Source organism: Papilio machaon, chromosome 5, assembly GCF_912999745.1.
Source record: "Papilio machaon chromosome 5, ilPapMach1.1, whole genome shotgun sequence".
NCBI lineage: Eukaryota > Metazoa > Arthropoda > Insecta > Lepidoptera > Papilionidae > Papilio > Papilio machaon.
This window is the reverse complement of record NC_059990.1, coordinates 5,735,491-5,750,774: the sequence shown is the minus strand read 5'-3', so window position 1 is coordinate 5,750,774 and position 15,284 is coordinate 5,735,491. Positions and strand designations below refer to the sequence as shown.

Sequence of the window (15,284 nt, the reverse complement as noted above, 5' to 3'; positions counted from 1 at the left end):
AAAGGAAAGAAATTATCGACGCGTTGAAAATGAGATTGTGTTAAAAGTGATAATTAGATACATATAAAAAGAATCATTATTTCAAAACCTAAATAAATTTATACTAAGTACCTATTGAGTACCTATTTAAATCTAAAAAGCACTATACATGATTAAGTTAATCAACTTTGTTTTTTGCCAATAGAAAAGGGTGATTTATGTGGAACTACTATAAAACAAGTGTAATTTTAGTATAATTTATTAAGAAGTAACGCTAAAGCCATTGATTTATATTATGTATAAAATAAATTAATAAAATAAGTGAAGTAATTTTATAGCGGCAAGGAGTCTGTTAGATTGTACCTACATATGCCGCTCACGCAATGAACTTATTTCGGGCACTTCCGCATGTTCAGATTCGAGTCCGGCCGCGCGTCGCATTCCGACGGGGCCGCCGTCAGCCACGCACTGTGACTAAATGTTTCCCATGTAGCTAACACATTTACCTCTGAACCCATTACCTACTCGCAAACATCAATGTCCTTTCCTTTTATATTATTAAAATTTTCAGATTGTAGTGCATTAGTAGATATAAATAAGAACTAATTAAAACAATTAATAAAGGCGCCAATTTCCTAATATTCACTACTAAAATCATAATGAGCTATGAAAATTTATCAACACTCAAACATTACAATCCATAGATAACAAAAGGTCGTTGATTAAAAACGAAAATAAAAACACGAATAGACAATGTAAGCGATCGCGTAACATTTATAAAATCGACAAAGAAAGTAGCGTCAAGATCTGCGGTCACGGTCACGACGGCCACGTACGGTTCAACATCGTTGTTTTATTTTCCAAATTACTCCACAACATGAAACTACTCGACGCCTAACCACAGACTAGGCCGCCAGTCGCCATGTTTATACGTGCCAGAGCGGGATGGCTGTCGCGACGCCGTGAGCGCGGAGCGAAGGGAGCAACAGGTAAAGATTCCGAGGCCACTTCCGCCTCGGCTGCCGAATATTTCTGTCTCGAACCGGTAGTGGGAATGGGCCGGTCGCCAGGCCTCTCTCAATCTCAATCATACAAACGGAAAGGGTTCAATATTATAAGGTAACAGGTACAAAATAAACGACTCTTGTTCAAGCATAATGATATTGATAAACAAAACTAGTTAGTGCACAATTAAAAATAAAACTAGTTTTATTTTACAGGAACGGAATAAACACGTTACGTTATTTACTCCCAAATTTCCAACCTATATGGCTATAAATACTATTATTTATTAAAGTTCATTTTCAAATCAATCACATACCTACCTACTTATGAGTGTTCAAAATGTAATCACAGAGAAACGTAGATATGATAGGTAGGTATGTGGGTATGTTGATAGTCGAATGAGCTCGGCTGAAACCGGTTGACGTTCATATTGTCTCACTCTGCATCAGGAAACCGGCGGGTGACTGTTCAGACATTTCCTGTGTTCGGTTATCGTGGGTTGCGCAGGCGCAGCTCTACTTCTTAACATAAGATAAATCCCTAAACCATGTTATATATAAACTTACATCCAACTAAGAAAGAAATCAATAATAATTTCTGTCAGATAATTTACTAATGATACCTACAATTTTTTTCCAAAAGATTAATTGATTTACAGAATTCGAATTCAGTAACATTTAACGGCTTAGTAGATGGACGTGTTTCGCCATCGGCTGCCTAGGTGCTCTACAAACAAGGAAATATTAAGAGTTATTAAAAACTGGCGCGCTGACGTAATCTTAACACTATTAGCGCTTCCGCGTGCCCTAGGCGCATACAGGTATTCTATCGCCAAGCAAAATTAAATAGGAACCTAGACGTATTTTATACAATGCAAATTTGACGACCGACTTGTTGATTTACAAACGTAAACTTACTCCAATAACGGTTTACGTTCGCGGAAATAATCGTACTTGCGTTTAATTAAAAATGGGACGCGGTCTCAGAATGGCTCCCGAAGTTTTATCTCATTCTCCGCAATATTATGTGTGGCGACAGGGCGCGGGACGCGGGGAGCGCGCGGAGCGGGGGGGCGGCGAGCACTCGTCCGTCCGCCCGCGCCGCCACCGCATCATCAGTCCGCGTCGGAGAGTTGCCCGCGACGCTTGTCTGCGAGCTCGATCCCTCAGATACGCTGCTGGTTTACGGCGTGCCGTAACACGACACGTTTGGAGGGACCGCCGCTGCTTCTAAGTGTGCCTGGTGCTCTGTGAACTCTGGATACTGTGCTTTTAGTGTTGTGAAGATGTATATGTGCTGATTTGTCCTGTTCCCGTCTATCGCCTTTAGGATTTTTCTGACAACGCACTCAGTTCCGGATCAGCTCAGCCGGTGAGTAGCAGCGCTTATCACTGGTCGCGCTATCTCGTATTCACGTATTTCCGACCCCGCCCGATAACAACTCGCTCGCTACCACAGTAAAACTTTGTTTTCAGTTAATTCGGTTTTATTTTTTGCCGCGAATTCAAAGTTGTCTAATTGAAAAAGATAAGCAACCAAAGAATTGAAAAACTTAACAAAACCAAGAAATTAAGTATTTCATGAAATCAAAACATTTCGCTAAGTTTAAAAATTTAATATAACACCGTTTTACCCTATTATCAGTACATAGAATTATTTAAAACGTACAAACATATTAGAGCAATATTCATATGAAATTGTACCCTATCGGTATTAAGCACGTGCAACATTTCACCCCTTAATTTTTTTCTAGCCGATCATCCCCAGGGGCTGGGATGTTCCATTTCGATAATAATTCTTCCCCTATATTGTTGCAATGACATTTATTCATAGGGCACAAAGAAATGTTAGCTAGCAGGTGTTTATCCTACAAAAGTTTTACCCCTACCAAAGTCATAGAACATAAGCTAACTCAAATTATTATGAAGACTGATCTAAATTATAATCGCTTATATGTTTTAATTTCCTGTCTTCAGTCTTTAAGTATTCTTATATCTATCTAAAAAGTTTATCTAAGTATTTTGATCGTAGACTTTCATCTAAAAATAAAAAAAATAACTCATTTGGTGTTCGAAGATTATTGTTACAACTAAAATAAACAAGAACTCATTCCAAAATAATAATTTCTAAAATAAGGAAATCACGCATTACTTGAGTTGAATTATACGAATGATCGAAAGTTCTATTCTCGTTATTTTTTCTAATTTAATTAGAAAATGGTTATGAATAAAAAAAAAAGAGCGCGACTAAGAATTTATTTTAACAAGAAATCGAAATGCAAAAATATATTTTGAAACGACATATGCAGCGCCATCTATTGTCGAGTAGTTATTCCGACATTAAAGTTAAAACTTTATTTGGTAAATGACAGAGTCATAGCAAAATAACCTTTATTTTCAGATTAACGTGATGAAAGTTGTGAGTCTACAATTGCCATCGGGGCCCAGTATGGAGCGGCTACCGCTGCCATTCAGCCCAACGGAACTTTTATGGCGGTATCCACTACCGTGGGCGCCGCCGCCGCCGTCACCCCTTGGTGACACGAAGGCACAACTACCTGCCGGCCTTCCGCCAGAACCAAGACTATGGACACGTGAAGATGTAGCAGTTTTTTTGAAATGGTGTGAAAGGGAATTTGATTTGCCCAATTTTGATATGGATCTCTTCCAAATGAATGGTAAATAAGCCATTTATTGTTTTTATTCATTCGTAAAATTTAAATTTTATAAAAAATATGAACATGTTTAAATTGTAAACCTTATTTTCAGGAAAGGCACTTTGCCTCCTAACTAAAACGGATTTGGGTGAACGTTGCCCGGGCGCCGGCGATGTTTTACACAATGTTCTACAAATGCTGGTGCGCGACGCTGCGCTGTTGGGTAGAATGCCGTCGTCCCCGGTGACGCCCACCGCTCGCGCCGCGCCCTACCCCCCGTCGCCACACAGTCACCCCCCCACGCCCACCTGGGCCGTCGACAGCTTCCATCACTTCCACAGTGCTGCAGCAGCTGCTGCGCAGCCAAACTCCGTGACCCTGAGCCCAGCGCCCTCAATCGACAGTTCTGGAAGTCCACAGAGGGGAGAAACACTCGGCTACGCGTCGGCATATGCACCTCCGGTTCCCGTGTCGGCACAGGCGGCCAGTTCCGGTAGCAACCATTCTGATTCAGATGAAGAGAATCATTTCGCGCCCCCTCCACGCTCGCCGAAGGACACTTCGTTACCGAGTCCTGCGCCGCAAACGCACTCAGCGCCGCAACACACGCACTACCGGGCACAACATCGGGAATTCTTCCCGAATGATATGCCCGAATCAAATACAAGTAAGTTATATTTGTATTTTACATACAAAGTAATAGTGTCGCTAACAAAATTACAAATACTTATAGACATTTCTTTTTTTTACAGATGGAAGACTATTGTGGGATTTCCTTCAACAATTACTAAATGATCCTACCCAACGATACACCAATTACATCGCGTGGAAAAACCGCGACACCGGAGTTTTCAAGATAGTGGATCCGGCGGGACTCGCCAAGCTGTGGGGCATCCAGAAGAACCATCTGTCGATGAACTACGATAAGATGTCACGTGCGCTCAGATACTACTACCGCGTCAACATTTTACGAAAAGTGCAAGGAGAGCGTCACTGTTACCAGTAAGTAGCTAAAATTTTTAAATTGTTCTATATATATATATATATATTACAAAAAAACATGTATTATATATTAACACGGTAACTTGTCACTTGCAGATTTCTACGGAACCCGACGGAACTCAAGAACATAAAAAACATCTCTCTGCTGCGACAGCAAATGAGTCCGACGCGGGTGGCACCGCAGCCCGTAGTGAAAACTGAAATGAAAGAAGAACGTTGCGAGGATGAGCACGTGGAGGAAGACATGCCCACAGATCTGAGTATGGCTGCTTCGGAGCCGTGGCGGAAGCGAGCGCGCGCCGACAACCCGCCGCCGCCGCCGTCCGCCTCGCACGACAAACACCGCATCAGCGCCCTCATCGGCGACAACATGATGCTTAAACGTGAATCCGAATACAACCCCGAACATTATGCTCTTAATTTAAAAAGTGAAAAATGTGAACAATGATTTACGCTCGAGTATACCGTGGTGGGACACGACAGTGCGAAACGTTTTACGTGAATAATTTATGTGTAAACAACTCCACCCTACAGCCTCTAGTCGAATTCCTCTCAGAAAGGATATTTTATTAGTCTTCCTATTATTATCATGTTATACATGAGAAATGGTAAATTTTTATGAAAAATCAATCACTGAGAGTACTTTGACAGGTTCGGTCTTTGGAGTTATACAGGGTATGGACCTCGATGCCTTTGTGCCAAGTGATTTTATAAAATAGTGTCAATTAAAACGTAGCTAGCAAAAGGGACGAAAATTTATATGTGTTAGAAATAGAGAGTAATTTAATAATGTGTGCAATGAACTATTCACATTGGACCGCTGACTGCAATCTCGCCGTAACTAAGGAGATGTGACGTTGCCAAAACTCAATGTCGACGCGTGCGTACCAATACGCATCCGTCTTTGCATTTTTTCGTAATTTAATTAGTTTTATCTATGATTTTATTTTTGTTTTGAAAATTGCTATGAAGAGTACATAAATGAGTTAACTGTTTGAAAAATTTATCACCACATTGTTGTCTTCCATTGATTATTTTTGGCAAACATTTCAATTGTAGCTTGTGAAAGATTTTATTATAATGTAAGTGCTACCACATCATTATTTGGCAACTTTAAAGGAATCATGAAATAATATTTTGAATTCTCTTAAAAGACAATAACTATGACTATTGTAATACCTTATTATTGCCTTGAAATAATTCATAAAGGACTCCACTGTGATAAAATATAAAGTGGTAGACATGTAGAATATGCTAGGGCTTTTACTCAATTATTTCCAGCTACAATTTTCTGTGATCTCTTTTATCAATATAGGTAAATGTCATAGATTAAAAAATATTGTGTTTGTAAATATTAGCGTTGTAAGTTTTAGGTTAAGGGATCTACTAAAGAGAGTATGTATGATTTGTAAAACAAAAAGTGGAGCTTTATCAAAGTACCTAGATATGAGTAAGTACTATAACAACTGAATTTGTATTTTTTACATTTATTTCTACTTGGCATGTCATTGCCATCATTTCCAACTAGTACACAATCGAAACATGTTTCGAAAAATATTGTGTCATTTCATTATAATAACTTAAAATAAATGAAAATAATGTTATCAGAAACTTGATTTTTTTTTATCCTTTAATGAAAAAGATTAAAACATTTCTGGAGAAATGTGAATACATGAAAACTTGTCTTAATGGATTTACCTTAAAAGCACAACTCATCTCCGATGAAAAAAGGACAAACAACTTTAGTAGGATTTCTATAAATATTAACATTGGATTTTGTGTGAAAACATTTTCCAAATTTTTTTATGGTGTTGACCATACCATAAACATTTATACTCAACAATTTTTTTGCTTCGTACAGCGCCACCTGTTGTTGAGTTAATGTAAAATTAATAAAACTTAAAGTGTTTATAGAATGACTAGAGGATTTTGGCATATTTGATTTTATTTGTTATGGACGACACTATTTTAATAATTAGTTAATTTTTGTATCACCATAATGAGCTGGATATTTTTATGCTACTTATGACGCCATCTATATTCCATTAACAGGAATACTTCGCCTAATGCAACTCTTTTAAAGTATACCATAGATGTCACTATTTAATATACTAAAATGTTTTTTCTTGATCTTAGTAGTATTAGGGATTAACAAAAATCTTATTTATTGAATGCATGATTCAATCTACCTATTACTCATTCTATTGCCAGGTTTATAACATTATGTAGTTCTTTCATTTGTCTCAAGTATAAGAAAAAGAAATTAAAGATAGTGAAAAGAAAGAAGCTTTGTTCAACAATGGCATTTATTCTTACACTTACTACTTTATACTAAGATTAATTAATTTTCAGTGTGCTGTTGATTTTGAAAGAAGATAACATCATCTGCTATCACTGTAGACGCACTCCTCACTTGACCATCATCAAGTTTTACTTCTCCATATGATAGTTTACCAGTTACATATACTCTTTGGCCTTTTTTCAGGTATTTATAAACTGTATCTCTTAAACCAGGTTTAAAAATACTAATTCTGTGCCAATCAGTTCTCTGTAAGATATCCCCAGATTCATATTTATAGCTGTAATGTGTAGCGAGAGGAAAGTTAATCACTGGATGTTCCTCTGTCCCTCGTTTCTGGGGATCGGCACCAGCTCTACCCAGTAATGTGACTTGATTGATAGCTGGGAACAAGGTGTATACAATCAGTAAACCATATGAAAGATATTATTAATTTAAGTATTACTAGATCATCTATCTTTATAGTAACAAAATATACAAGAATTTACCAAATATTAAATTGATATAAAATACAATAAAGAAACTTACTTTTCTCAGTTTTTTGAGTGTCAAAACGAACAGTCGTCATGTGTAGTTGCTTCGAACAATGATGAACACTTCGAAATGCACCCAACTAAAAAATATTTCATCATATTACCTTTTTTGTAAAACTAAGTTGTTGACTTAATGCAATATTGTTTATTTCTATAAACACAAACTATTGTAATAAATCGATAAATTTTTCGTATTAAAGACAACTCATCTGCGGATCAGATAATTAAATCGAATACCGTAAAATATAACATGGTATACCGGTGTATAGGTTAGTTTTATATTTGCGCATACACTATTTTTACCTTTGATATAGAAAACATCCTGCGGTTAAGTAAATTAACTTTAATGGTATCGAATAAAAGCGACGAAAGACTAAACTAAAGTGGAAAAATAAAATATCACAATCTTTCCGCCAGATACAAACGACATTAACTGTCACTATCAAATATAAAACAACCAAAACAATGACATCTAATGCCCGCTATACACGTTAGCCGAGAGTCTTACAGTACACCAGTTCACTTGCATTGTTTGCTATCGCTTGGCCGACGTGCATAGCCGGCATAAGACATCCAAATAATTGTTTATGACATAGACTATATAATTAATTATTAAAATAATATTGACATTTTCATTATTGTTAAAAAGCATACTCACAAGCAGTGCATGATACATGTTGAGCATTTATCAACATTATTACATTTGTATACTGTGGAATAATGTATTACTGCTAAAAAATATTTAAATATATATCTTTGATTTATTTATTACAACATTACGTCATGGAACTTCATATTAGATAGAATACAAAAAAACTGTTAATGAAAAATTGATTTTCAGAAGTTAATTAAAGATATGAAAGATAGAGATCAAAGCAATGTCTAAGTACAGACTGTAAATTCCAGCATAAGTTAGAGCTTACTCGATTACACGACTTTAAAACCAATACTCAAAGTTGGTGGGTAAAAAATTGGAAGGCTTGTCTCTGGTCTATTTTTAATCAAGTTTATCACTTTTACCTAAATTTTAATTTTTTGATTACAGCAATTAATTACAATATTTTCAAAACAGTTTTAAGAGAAGTTTAAAACAGCTTACTGTAAACCTTGCAATAAAAAATATTATTTTTATTGGCCAAACTTAAAAGGTGTTTAAATATTTCGCGGGGATTACGAATGGATGATACCAACATTTCGAATTAAAAAAATGCGTCGTTCGTTTACTGACAGTTTCTCTATGTAGTATAGTGCAAAATCTAGTTATATACTTAAAAAATTGTCTATTCAAGTACCACCACCATAAGAACCAATCCAGAAGAAGTTGTTGCCTGTGAAGGATGCCTTCAGCAGCGAATGCAAAGTCTGAAAAACCAGCCTCTTCGGAGGCTACGGATAATTCACCTGTAAGGCAAATTATCACCGTTATTGAACACAAAATACGCAATTTGGAAAAAAGAAAGGTAAGATATATTTTACTCTACATCAAGATCTATTCATTGCACCTATATATTGTAGATCGATGATTCTTCGTTTACCATCATTATTATAATATTATTATGGCTTTTTATAGGCCCGTGTCTTTAATATGTAACATTTTCATTTTTTCCGGCCTTTGTTGTATGTAAATAAAGTAGCGGCGATCCTCTGGACGCCATTTTAATACATGTGCTCCGGTCCAACATTATTGTTACCAAACCGCTACGCCCAATATTTTTACATATTCACATATAGTATCTAAGGAACGTCTTATGTGTATTAGTTAGTATTATTATATATTACTTTCGCTATGTTTGCAAGAGCGACATCTTTTTTTGATTTACATTATATTTTTTGTATATATTTATGTTTCTTATCATAAACTGATGAGCAATTGTATTTAGCGATAACGTGACCATATCTTCATAACACTACGGGCTTAAAATCGATGAAATATACGTGAAGATGTAATAATTTAAACATAGAATTATTTATTTCCCTGGTGTTCATTTTAGTGTCTCATTTAGAGGTCTAATGGTCCTTATGTGTCATTTTCCCATGCTGTAAATGCATATATCAAAACAAAGTGAAGATTTTAAATACATTTAGTCAAGATTAAGCTAGATCTACTACTTTGTTATTTACTATAACAATAAATTAGTCATGCTTTATTGTTTGATGTTTGCATAATATGTTATTCACTTTTAGAGCAAGCTGACATCATACCGTGACCTGCAAAAGGCTGGTAAAGAATTGAACACAGACCAAAAAGTAGCAGTAGCCAAGTATGATGAGGTTGTGCAGACATTGGATTTTGCAAGAGACCTCTCTAAACAAATTACTGCTATTGTGTCATCAGCAGAACGTGAGGCTAAGAAGCAAGCTAAAAAGGTATTGTTTTAATAATAAATTTAAGGAAAGTGTTTTAATCACAACATCAGCTGAACAAATAGTACTAGTATTTTAAATGAGAATATTTGGATGGATGGATAGATGGTATCTGCAGAATGGCTTAATGAATGTCATTGAAATTTGGCATAGTCTGGAAAAACACACAGCCACTTATTATTATTTTTTTTGTTAACTCCTTGTGGCTGGGGTTGCGGGTGACAGTTAGATATGAATAATTTGTAGATGCTGCACACAATGTTAACACATTTCTATTTTAAAGGATGCACAGATTTTGTGGAAATATATTTTACAGCATTACTTCAAAATTGACAAAAATACTTTTAAATGCTAATCTGTATTGTGTAACCAGTTGAATTTGTTACAATTATTTTATTTTGTTAAATAATTACATATACAAATTTTAGGATGCATGGGTTCGTTATGCTGCTGAAACAAACAAGATCCGAGAAGTTTTACTAATTTTGGATTGCCTTATGCAAATGGGCAACTCGGAAGCTCGTGAAGACTTCTTGAATGGGACTAATGGAGCAGCAAAACTTACCCAAGAAGATTTAAAAATTTTGGATGATTTGTAAGTATAAATCCTAAATTACCTCCTATTAGTTATTATTGGAGGTTACTCCGTCCATAAAATAATTATAACATAAATAATTTTTACATTTAAAATTGGCCAATACTGGAGTAGGCCTCTCCATTGAGCACCACATTTCCTATTTAACCAGCATTCATGCAATGTTAACCAGATTCTTGATCTATTTTAAGGAAGGGTTTACTTAATGTTATTGGTTTGACTTATTCAAATGAAATTATTACAGATATCCTGAAGTTACACCGAAACATGAACTAAATGAGGAAGGTCAATCTGGATTTCACATGCAAACAGTTAAAGCTGCGGAACACCTATATGCAATCATTGATGGCAAACCTAAAGAGATTTTGGGCACTACTTATGCTCATATAAAGGAGATAGTCACTACTGTACATGAATGTGGATATTTCGACAAAAGTGTTGATAATGCTGGAGTAGAGAATGATGAGGTTCATGTTATTGTGGATGAAGAACAACAGCAAGTGATGCCTTTGGAAGTAGAGGAGACTAATGCTCTTCCTTATCCTCCTCCGACCATGCTCCCCGCCGCGCCCGCGCCCTCTGTGGTACCAGCGCCGGCCTACCCTCTACGCCCTCTTCCACCTATAACCTTACAGGAAGTCGAGCATGCATATTTCTCACAACAATACCCCCAGCAGAGACCTATTTCAGAAGTTATTGGTTCACAAAACTTCTTCTTTCTTCAAGAATCCGAAATTGACAGTCCCATAGGTACTCCACATCCTCCACAAATTATGAATCAGCCATCCCCACCGGCACCGATCCCCACACAGACTTTCACAAACCAACATTTTGTGCAATTGCCTGGAGGTCGGGTTCCAGAACAGACGCCGATGCCTATGCCTCCGCAGCCGCACTTCGCAACGCACCACGAGCACGCCGGGTACCCGGGCGTTCCTCTGCCGGGACCTCTGCCGCCCCAGCAACCGCTTACACATCCCCAGCCTGTACCCCAGCCACAGATGCCACCCATCCCGCAACCAATTCCTCAAGCAGTGCTTATTGAGCAACAACCGCCGGCACAGGTGGAAGAAAGAAAAGCTCCCACTCCAAGTGAGGACAAAAATGAAGAAGAATGGAAAGAAAGCCGAAGCCCCGAAAACGAAGAAGGCTACGAGCGCAAAACTCAAGGTCAAGGAGATGGCCAAAACAGATACAGGCGATACGGTCGTACGGTAATCCGGGGTTCCTCCAATGGATACCGCGGACGTGGCTCTTACCAAAACAGACAAAACGATGGATACCACCCGCGCGGTGAATATCAGAACAGAGGAAACAAGGATGGCTATCAGAACAGACAGTATGATGGCTACCAAAACAGACACAAGGACGGTTATCAGAACAGAGGCGGCAGCGAGTACTACGGGAATGGAGACACTGGCGACAGCCACCATCACGAGAATGGGGGCCGCGACAGATACAACGACAACAACCAGTACCAGGGCGGATTCAAAGGCCGCGGCCGGGGCGGGCCTCGCGGAGGCGCACGCGGCGCCCCCCGCGCCCCGCGTCCTCAACAATACAACCGAAAACCTGAAAATGTAGAATAACTAGCGAAGCCTTATAAATAAAATATATTACAATAAATTAGGCATCGCACTCACTTTAATGACGACTCAATCAAATCATTCGTGGAAGGCAAATTTCACCGGCAACAACGCGCTGGGGCAACAACAAAACAAGAGATTAACGCTAAAAAAAATAAAAAAGAATAAAAAAAAAAAGTAAAATAATAAAATTTGAAACTAAATAAAAAATAAGTTACATGAGTTTAGATGTATGATATATGCAATTATAATAAGTTACGTTAAATCTAGATTCTTGTATAGGTTTATGTGACGCAAGTGATGTTGTGCGCGCGGTGCGGCGAGGCTCGGCCCGCCCTCGCCGCACGCGCGCCTCCGCCTCGTGATAATACAGAAGTACAGGAGACGTGCACACCACTGACACTGACACTGACCAAATGTCAACCGCGATCCTTCCAATTCTCAATAACCTTCGTTATTTCAATTACACTCGGTATTTTTATGTATTAACGAACTATATTATGTTTGTTCCTTTTATGATTATGATATGTATAAACCAGAAATATGATTTTAATAATTTTGTATCGTCCGCTTCTTTGAATGTGTTAATTATTTAAATGTAATGATTTCACTTTATCCATTGTCTCACCATTTTGAGAATCTTTTTATAATATTTTAATAAACGTCTTGCGAGATGTTATGATGAAATTTCAGGATGTGAATAATGTGTATTTGGTAAATTTGGTTAAGATCCATTTTGCCTCTGTATTTCTTTACATCGTTCTCAATAGAGGCTGTGTGCAAGCAAATTAAAGTATTCTATGAAGATATGTGCTTTTATTTACTCATCTGTTTATATACAGGGTAAAGGTTTTTAAGCTTACTTGTACAGTAAAAAGCAAAGCAAAATTCTTCCTTTTACTTATCTTCGCCTCTTCTACCTTTTGTGAAAGAGCTGTTGCTACTGATTCTTGTCCAAAAGTAGCGGTGACCTGATCATGTTTGCCATAAGGACCGCATGATGTTTGTTTTCATTAGTAGATAGAGCTCGCATGCTGATTGCGGAATATTTTTTTAAGGCTATGGGACCAACATGCGATAAACCATTTTCCAAACTTGCGAATGACTTTTTGGGGACTTCGTTAATTGCTAGCCGCGTGTGGGGAATAACCGTATGCCATATTACGACTGAAACATAGATTGATACTCCTTTCAAAAGACAATATACCATATTTGGGGACTCCCCTTATTCTATATAACAAATGTAAATGCGCCTTTATGTACGCCTCAGGACACGATTTTTTATAACAAAAAATTCAATCGATGTGGACAAAGCTTCGGTGTTGAACTCTGACCAGGCATTTAGAATCTAAAAGTACAAAACCCAGTAAGTACCCTCTCGATTATATTATGATTTATTTTGGTCGCATTGGTTATAAATGCGAAAGTTATGTAGAACGGGTCTACGGATCATGATTAAATTTAGCACAGATGTAGAACATAGTCTGGAAGAATACATAGGCTTTTGAAATAAAAAACAGTTTAAATTTATTATGATGTCATATAATAAGAATGTGTCAAAACAATTGGGTGTTTTCCTGTCGAATGCGACAGACATAAATAAAGTTCTTTTTAACTTTAATCACGGGCTTATACAAGACAATACTTGTTATTTTTACAATTCTACATAACTACTTACTTAAATCAACGCTGTATGTAACCTATACAACCCAATTCAATTATACAAAATATCATCTCAATGTACTTATATTTAATACAGAGTTCGCAATATTTGTTCATTTATAAATTAGGGCAAATGGAAACTTAAGAACTAAACATCACGATTAGAGTAGAAGGTTTTTTTTCACAAATTCAAATTAAAATTATTTATAATACATATTCAAAGGCCGCTTTAGGAATGTGTGACTATATTCAGTCGCGATTCGTAACTAGTCTGTGTCTTCTAGCGATTACAGAATAACAAATATGGACCTGTTTTTATTATTATTTATTTTTCAATGTTTAGTTCAAAACCAATGCCTAAAACACATTGTGAGTAAAATAAATTTTATTCGTGTCTTTTAAGCTGTTAAAATAATAAAACAAAATACTTTAAAGTTTATACTTCAAAGTGAGATTCTTTTCAATTCACTGTAGGTATTTTTTCACTTGAATTTCGTTCAAACGATCCTCTTAACTATATTTTTTGTGCGGCGAGCGTATTTTGTAATTTAGGCACTTTGTTCATTTTATATAAATATTGAAATAGTAACAATTTTGATGTACAATAAATTGTATATATTGTACTATACAATCTATAAACTAACATCAGTAAACGTAATCTGCAAAGGTTTTTTTTTACATTAATTATAGCCAAACAAGATATTTTAACTATCATTCTCTGATAACTATCATATGAAGGGTATGTAAAAAAAATATCAAATATTTAGTAAAAAAAAATACAACAAAACGTGTACTTAAAATTAGTTTTATACAATTTGGTACAGTTTTCACAACACAATAAGTCAGTTTGTAAACCTCATACAAGTGTAATACGCCTATTATTTTGTGACAACTATAGAAAAAGTATAAAGCTAGTTGTCTACTAAGTATCAGTTTTTGAATATCTTGACGGAACAAGGTCATAGACATTTTGTGCAGCTCTCGCGCAATGTTAAAGCCGCCAAGATATATGAAAAGACTTATGCATATAATGCTCAAATCTTTTGAATTACTTTGGTGCAATATAAATGAGTGTTACCGTATTTTCGCACTATCTAAGCATTCATATTATAACATCTGGATTTGTTCTCTATCAAGAATTTCTTTGTCAACATTAATCATATTTAGATAACAGTAACGGTAGTTGTTGTAAGCGCAAATTTCGAGGCATTATAAATAACATTTGATCAATAAATGGTAGTTGTTTTGCTCAACCGCACCTTTATATTACATTGCAAATAAATCGACAAACATCCGCAAATAGGCAATGTACAGTACGATTAATTCAGGCTTGTCTTTTTGCCACAACCATTTCCGTAACAATCTTTTTCATAAAGTCCAAATATTGGCACATTAGAAACTAAGCGGCAAGAAAAAATATTAGTAATTAAAAAAATATTACATAAAAATTTGTTGATGACATAATTTGTATTAAAAAAGGGGGTTTTAAAATGATATGGTGAGTAAATGCAAGAGAGACTAAAGGATGTATTAGACTCTAAACTTTAACTTCAATTTGTTTAATAACATCTCTTCGTACTGTACAAATGCTTAAGAAATCATG

General features: G+C 36.3%; 3 protein-coding genes across 3 annotated transcripts; 2 read left to right on the top strand and 1 right to left on the bottom strand.

The window, feature by feature from the left end:
- Positions 1 to 2,111: 2,111 nt before the first annotated feature.
- Positions 2,112 to 6,243, top strand: LOC106708553 (ets DNA-binding protein pokkuri). The gene is made up of 5 exons (XM_014500090.2): positions 2,112 to 2,355; positions 3,385 to 3,661; positions 3,753 to 4,307; positions 4,393 to 4,642; positions 4,739 to 6,243. The coding sequence occupies exons 2-5, from the start codon at positions 3,394 to 3,396 to the stop codon at positions 5,088 to 5,090; spliced, it is 1,425 nt and encodes a 474-aa protein (XP_014355576.1). The 5' UTR covers positions 2,112 to 2,355; positions 3,385 to 3,393; the 3' UTR covers positions 5,091 to 6,243.
- Positions 6,244 to 6,936: 693 nt separating this feature from the next.
- On the bottom strand, positions 6,937 to 7,994 carry LOC106708541 (single-stranded DNA-binding protein, mitochondrial). Its single transcript, XM_014500075.2, has 3 exons — positions 7,778 to 7,994; positions 7,470 to 7,554; positions 6,937 to 7,324 (listed from the first exon to the last, which is right to left on the bottom strand). The coding sequence occupies exons 1-3, from the start codon at positions 7,793 to 7,795 to the stop codon at positions 6,984 to 6,986; spliced, it is 444 nt and encodes a 147-aa protein (XP_014355561.1). The 5' UTR covers positions 7,796 to 7,994; the 3' UTR covers positions 6,937 to 6,983.
- A 709-nt stretch (positions 7,995 to 8,703) lies between these two features.
- LOC106708552 (caprin homolog) lies at positions 8,704 to 12,819 on the top strand. Its single transcript, XM_014500089.2, has 4 exons — positions 8,704 to 8,934; positions 9,659 to 9,841; positions 10,267 to 10,433; positions 10,678 to 12,819. The coding sequence occupies exons 1-4, from the start codon at positions 8,812 to 8,814 to the stop codon at positions 12,020 to 12,022; spliced, it is 1,818 nt and encodes a 605-aa protein (XP_014355575.2). The 5' UTR covers positions 8,704 to 8,811; the 3' UTR covers positions 12,023 to 12,819.
- The last annotated feature ends 2,465 nt before the right edge of the window (positions 12,820 to 15,284 follow it).

Coding starts and splice junctions, on each gene's coding strand:
- LOC106708553 (XM_014500090.2), top strand. CDS start 3,394: ATGAAAGTTGTGAGTCTACAATTGCCATCGGGGCCCAGTATGGAGCGG. Junction 3,662..3,752: donor GGATCTCTTCCAAATGAATG/GTAAATAAGCCA, acceptor CCTTATTTTCAG/GAAAGGCACTTTGCCTCCTA. Junction 4,643..4,738: donor GGAGAGCGTCACTGTTACCA/GTAAGTAGCTAA, acceptor TGTCACTTGCAG/ATTTCTACGGAACCCGACGG.
- LOC106708541 (XM_014500075.2), bottom strand. Junction 7,325..7,469: donor CACTCAAAAAACTGAGAAAA/GTAAGTTTCTTT, acceptor CCTTGTTCCCAG/CTATCAATCAAGTCACATTA.
- LOC106708552 (XM_014500089.2), top strand. CDS start 8,812: ATGCCTTCAGCAGCGAATGCAAAGTCTGAAAAACCAGCCTCTTCGGAG. Junction 8,935..9,658: donor GCAATTTGGAAAAAAGAAAG/GTAAGATATATT, acceptor ATTCACTTTTAG/AGCAAGCTGACATCATACCG. Junction 10,434..10,677: donor TTAAAAATTTTGGATGATTT/GTAAGTATAAAT, acceptor AAATTATTACAG/ATATCCTGAAGTTACACCGA.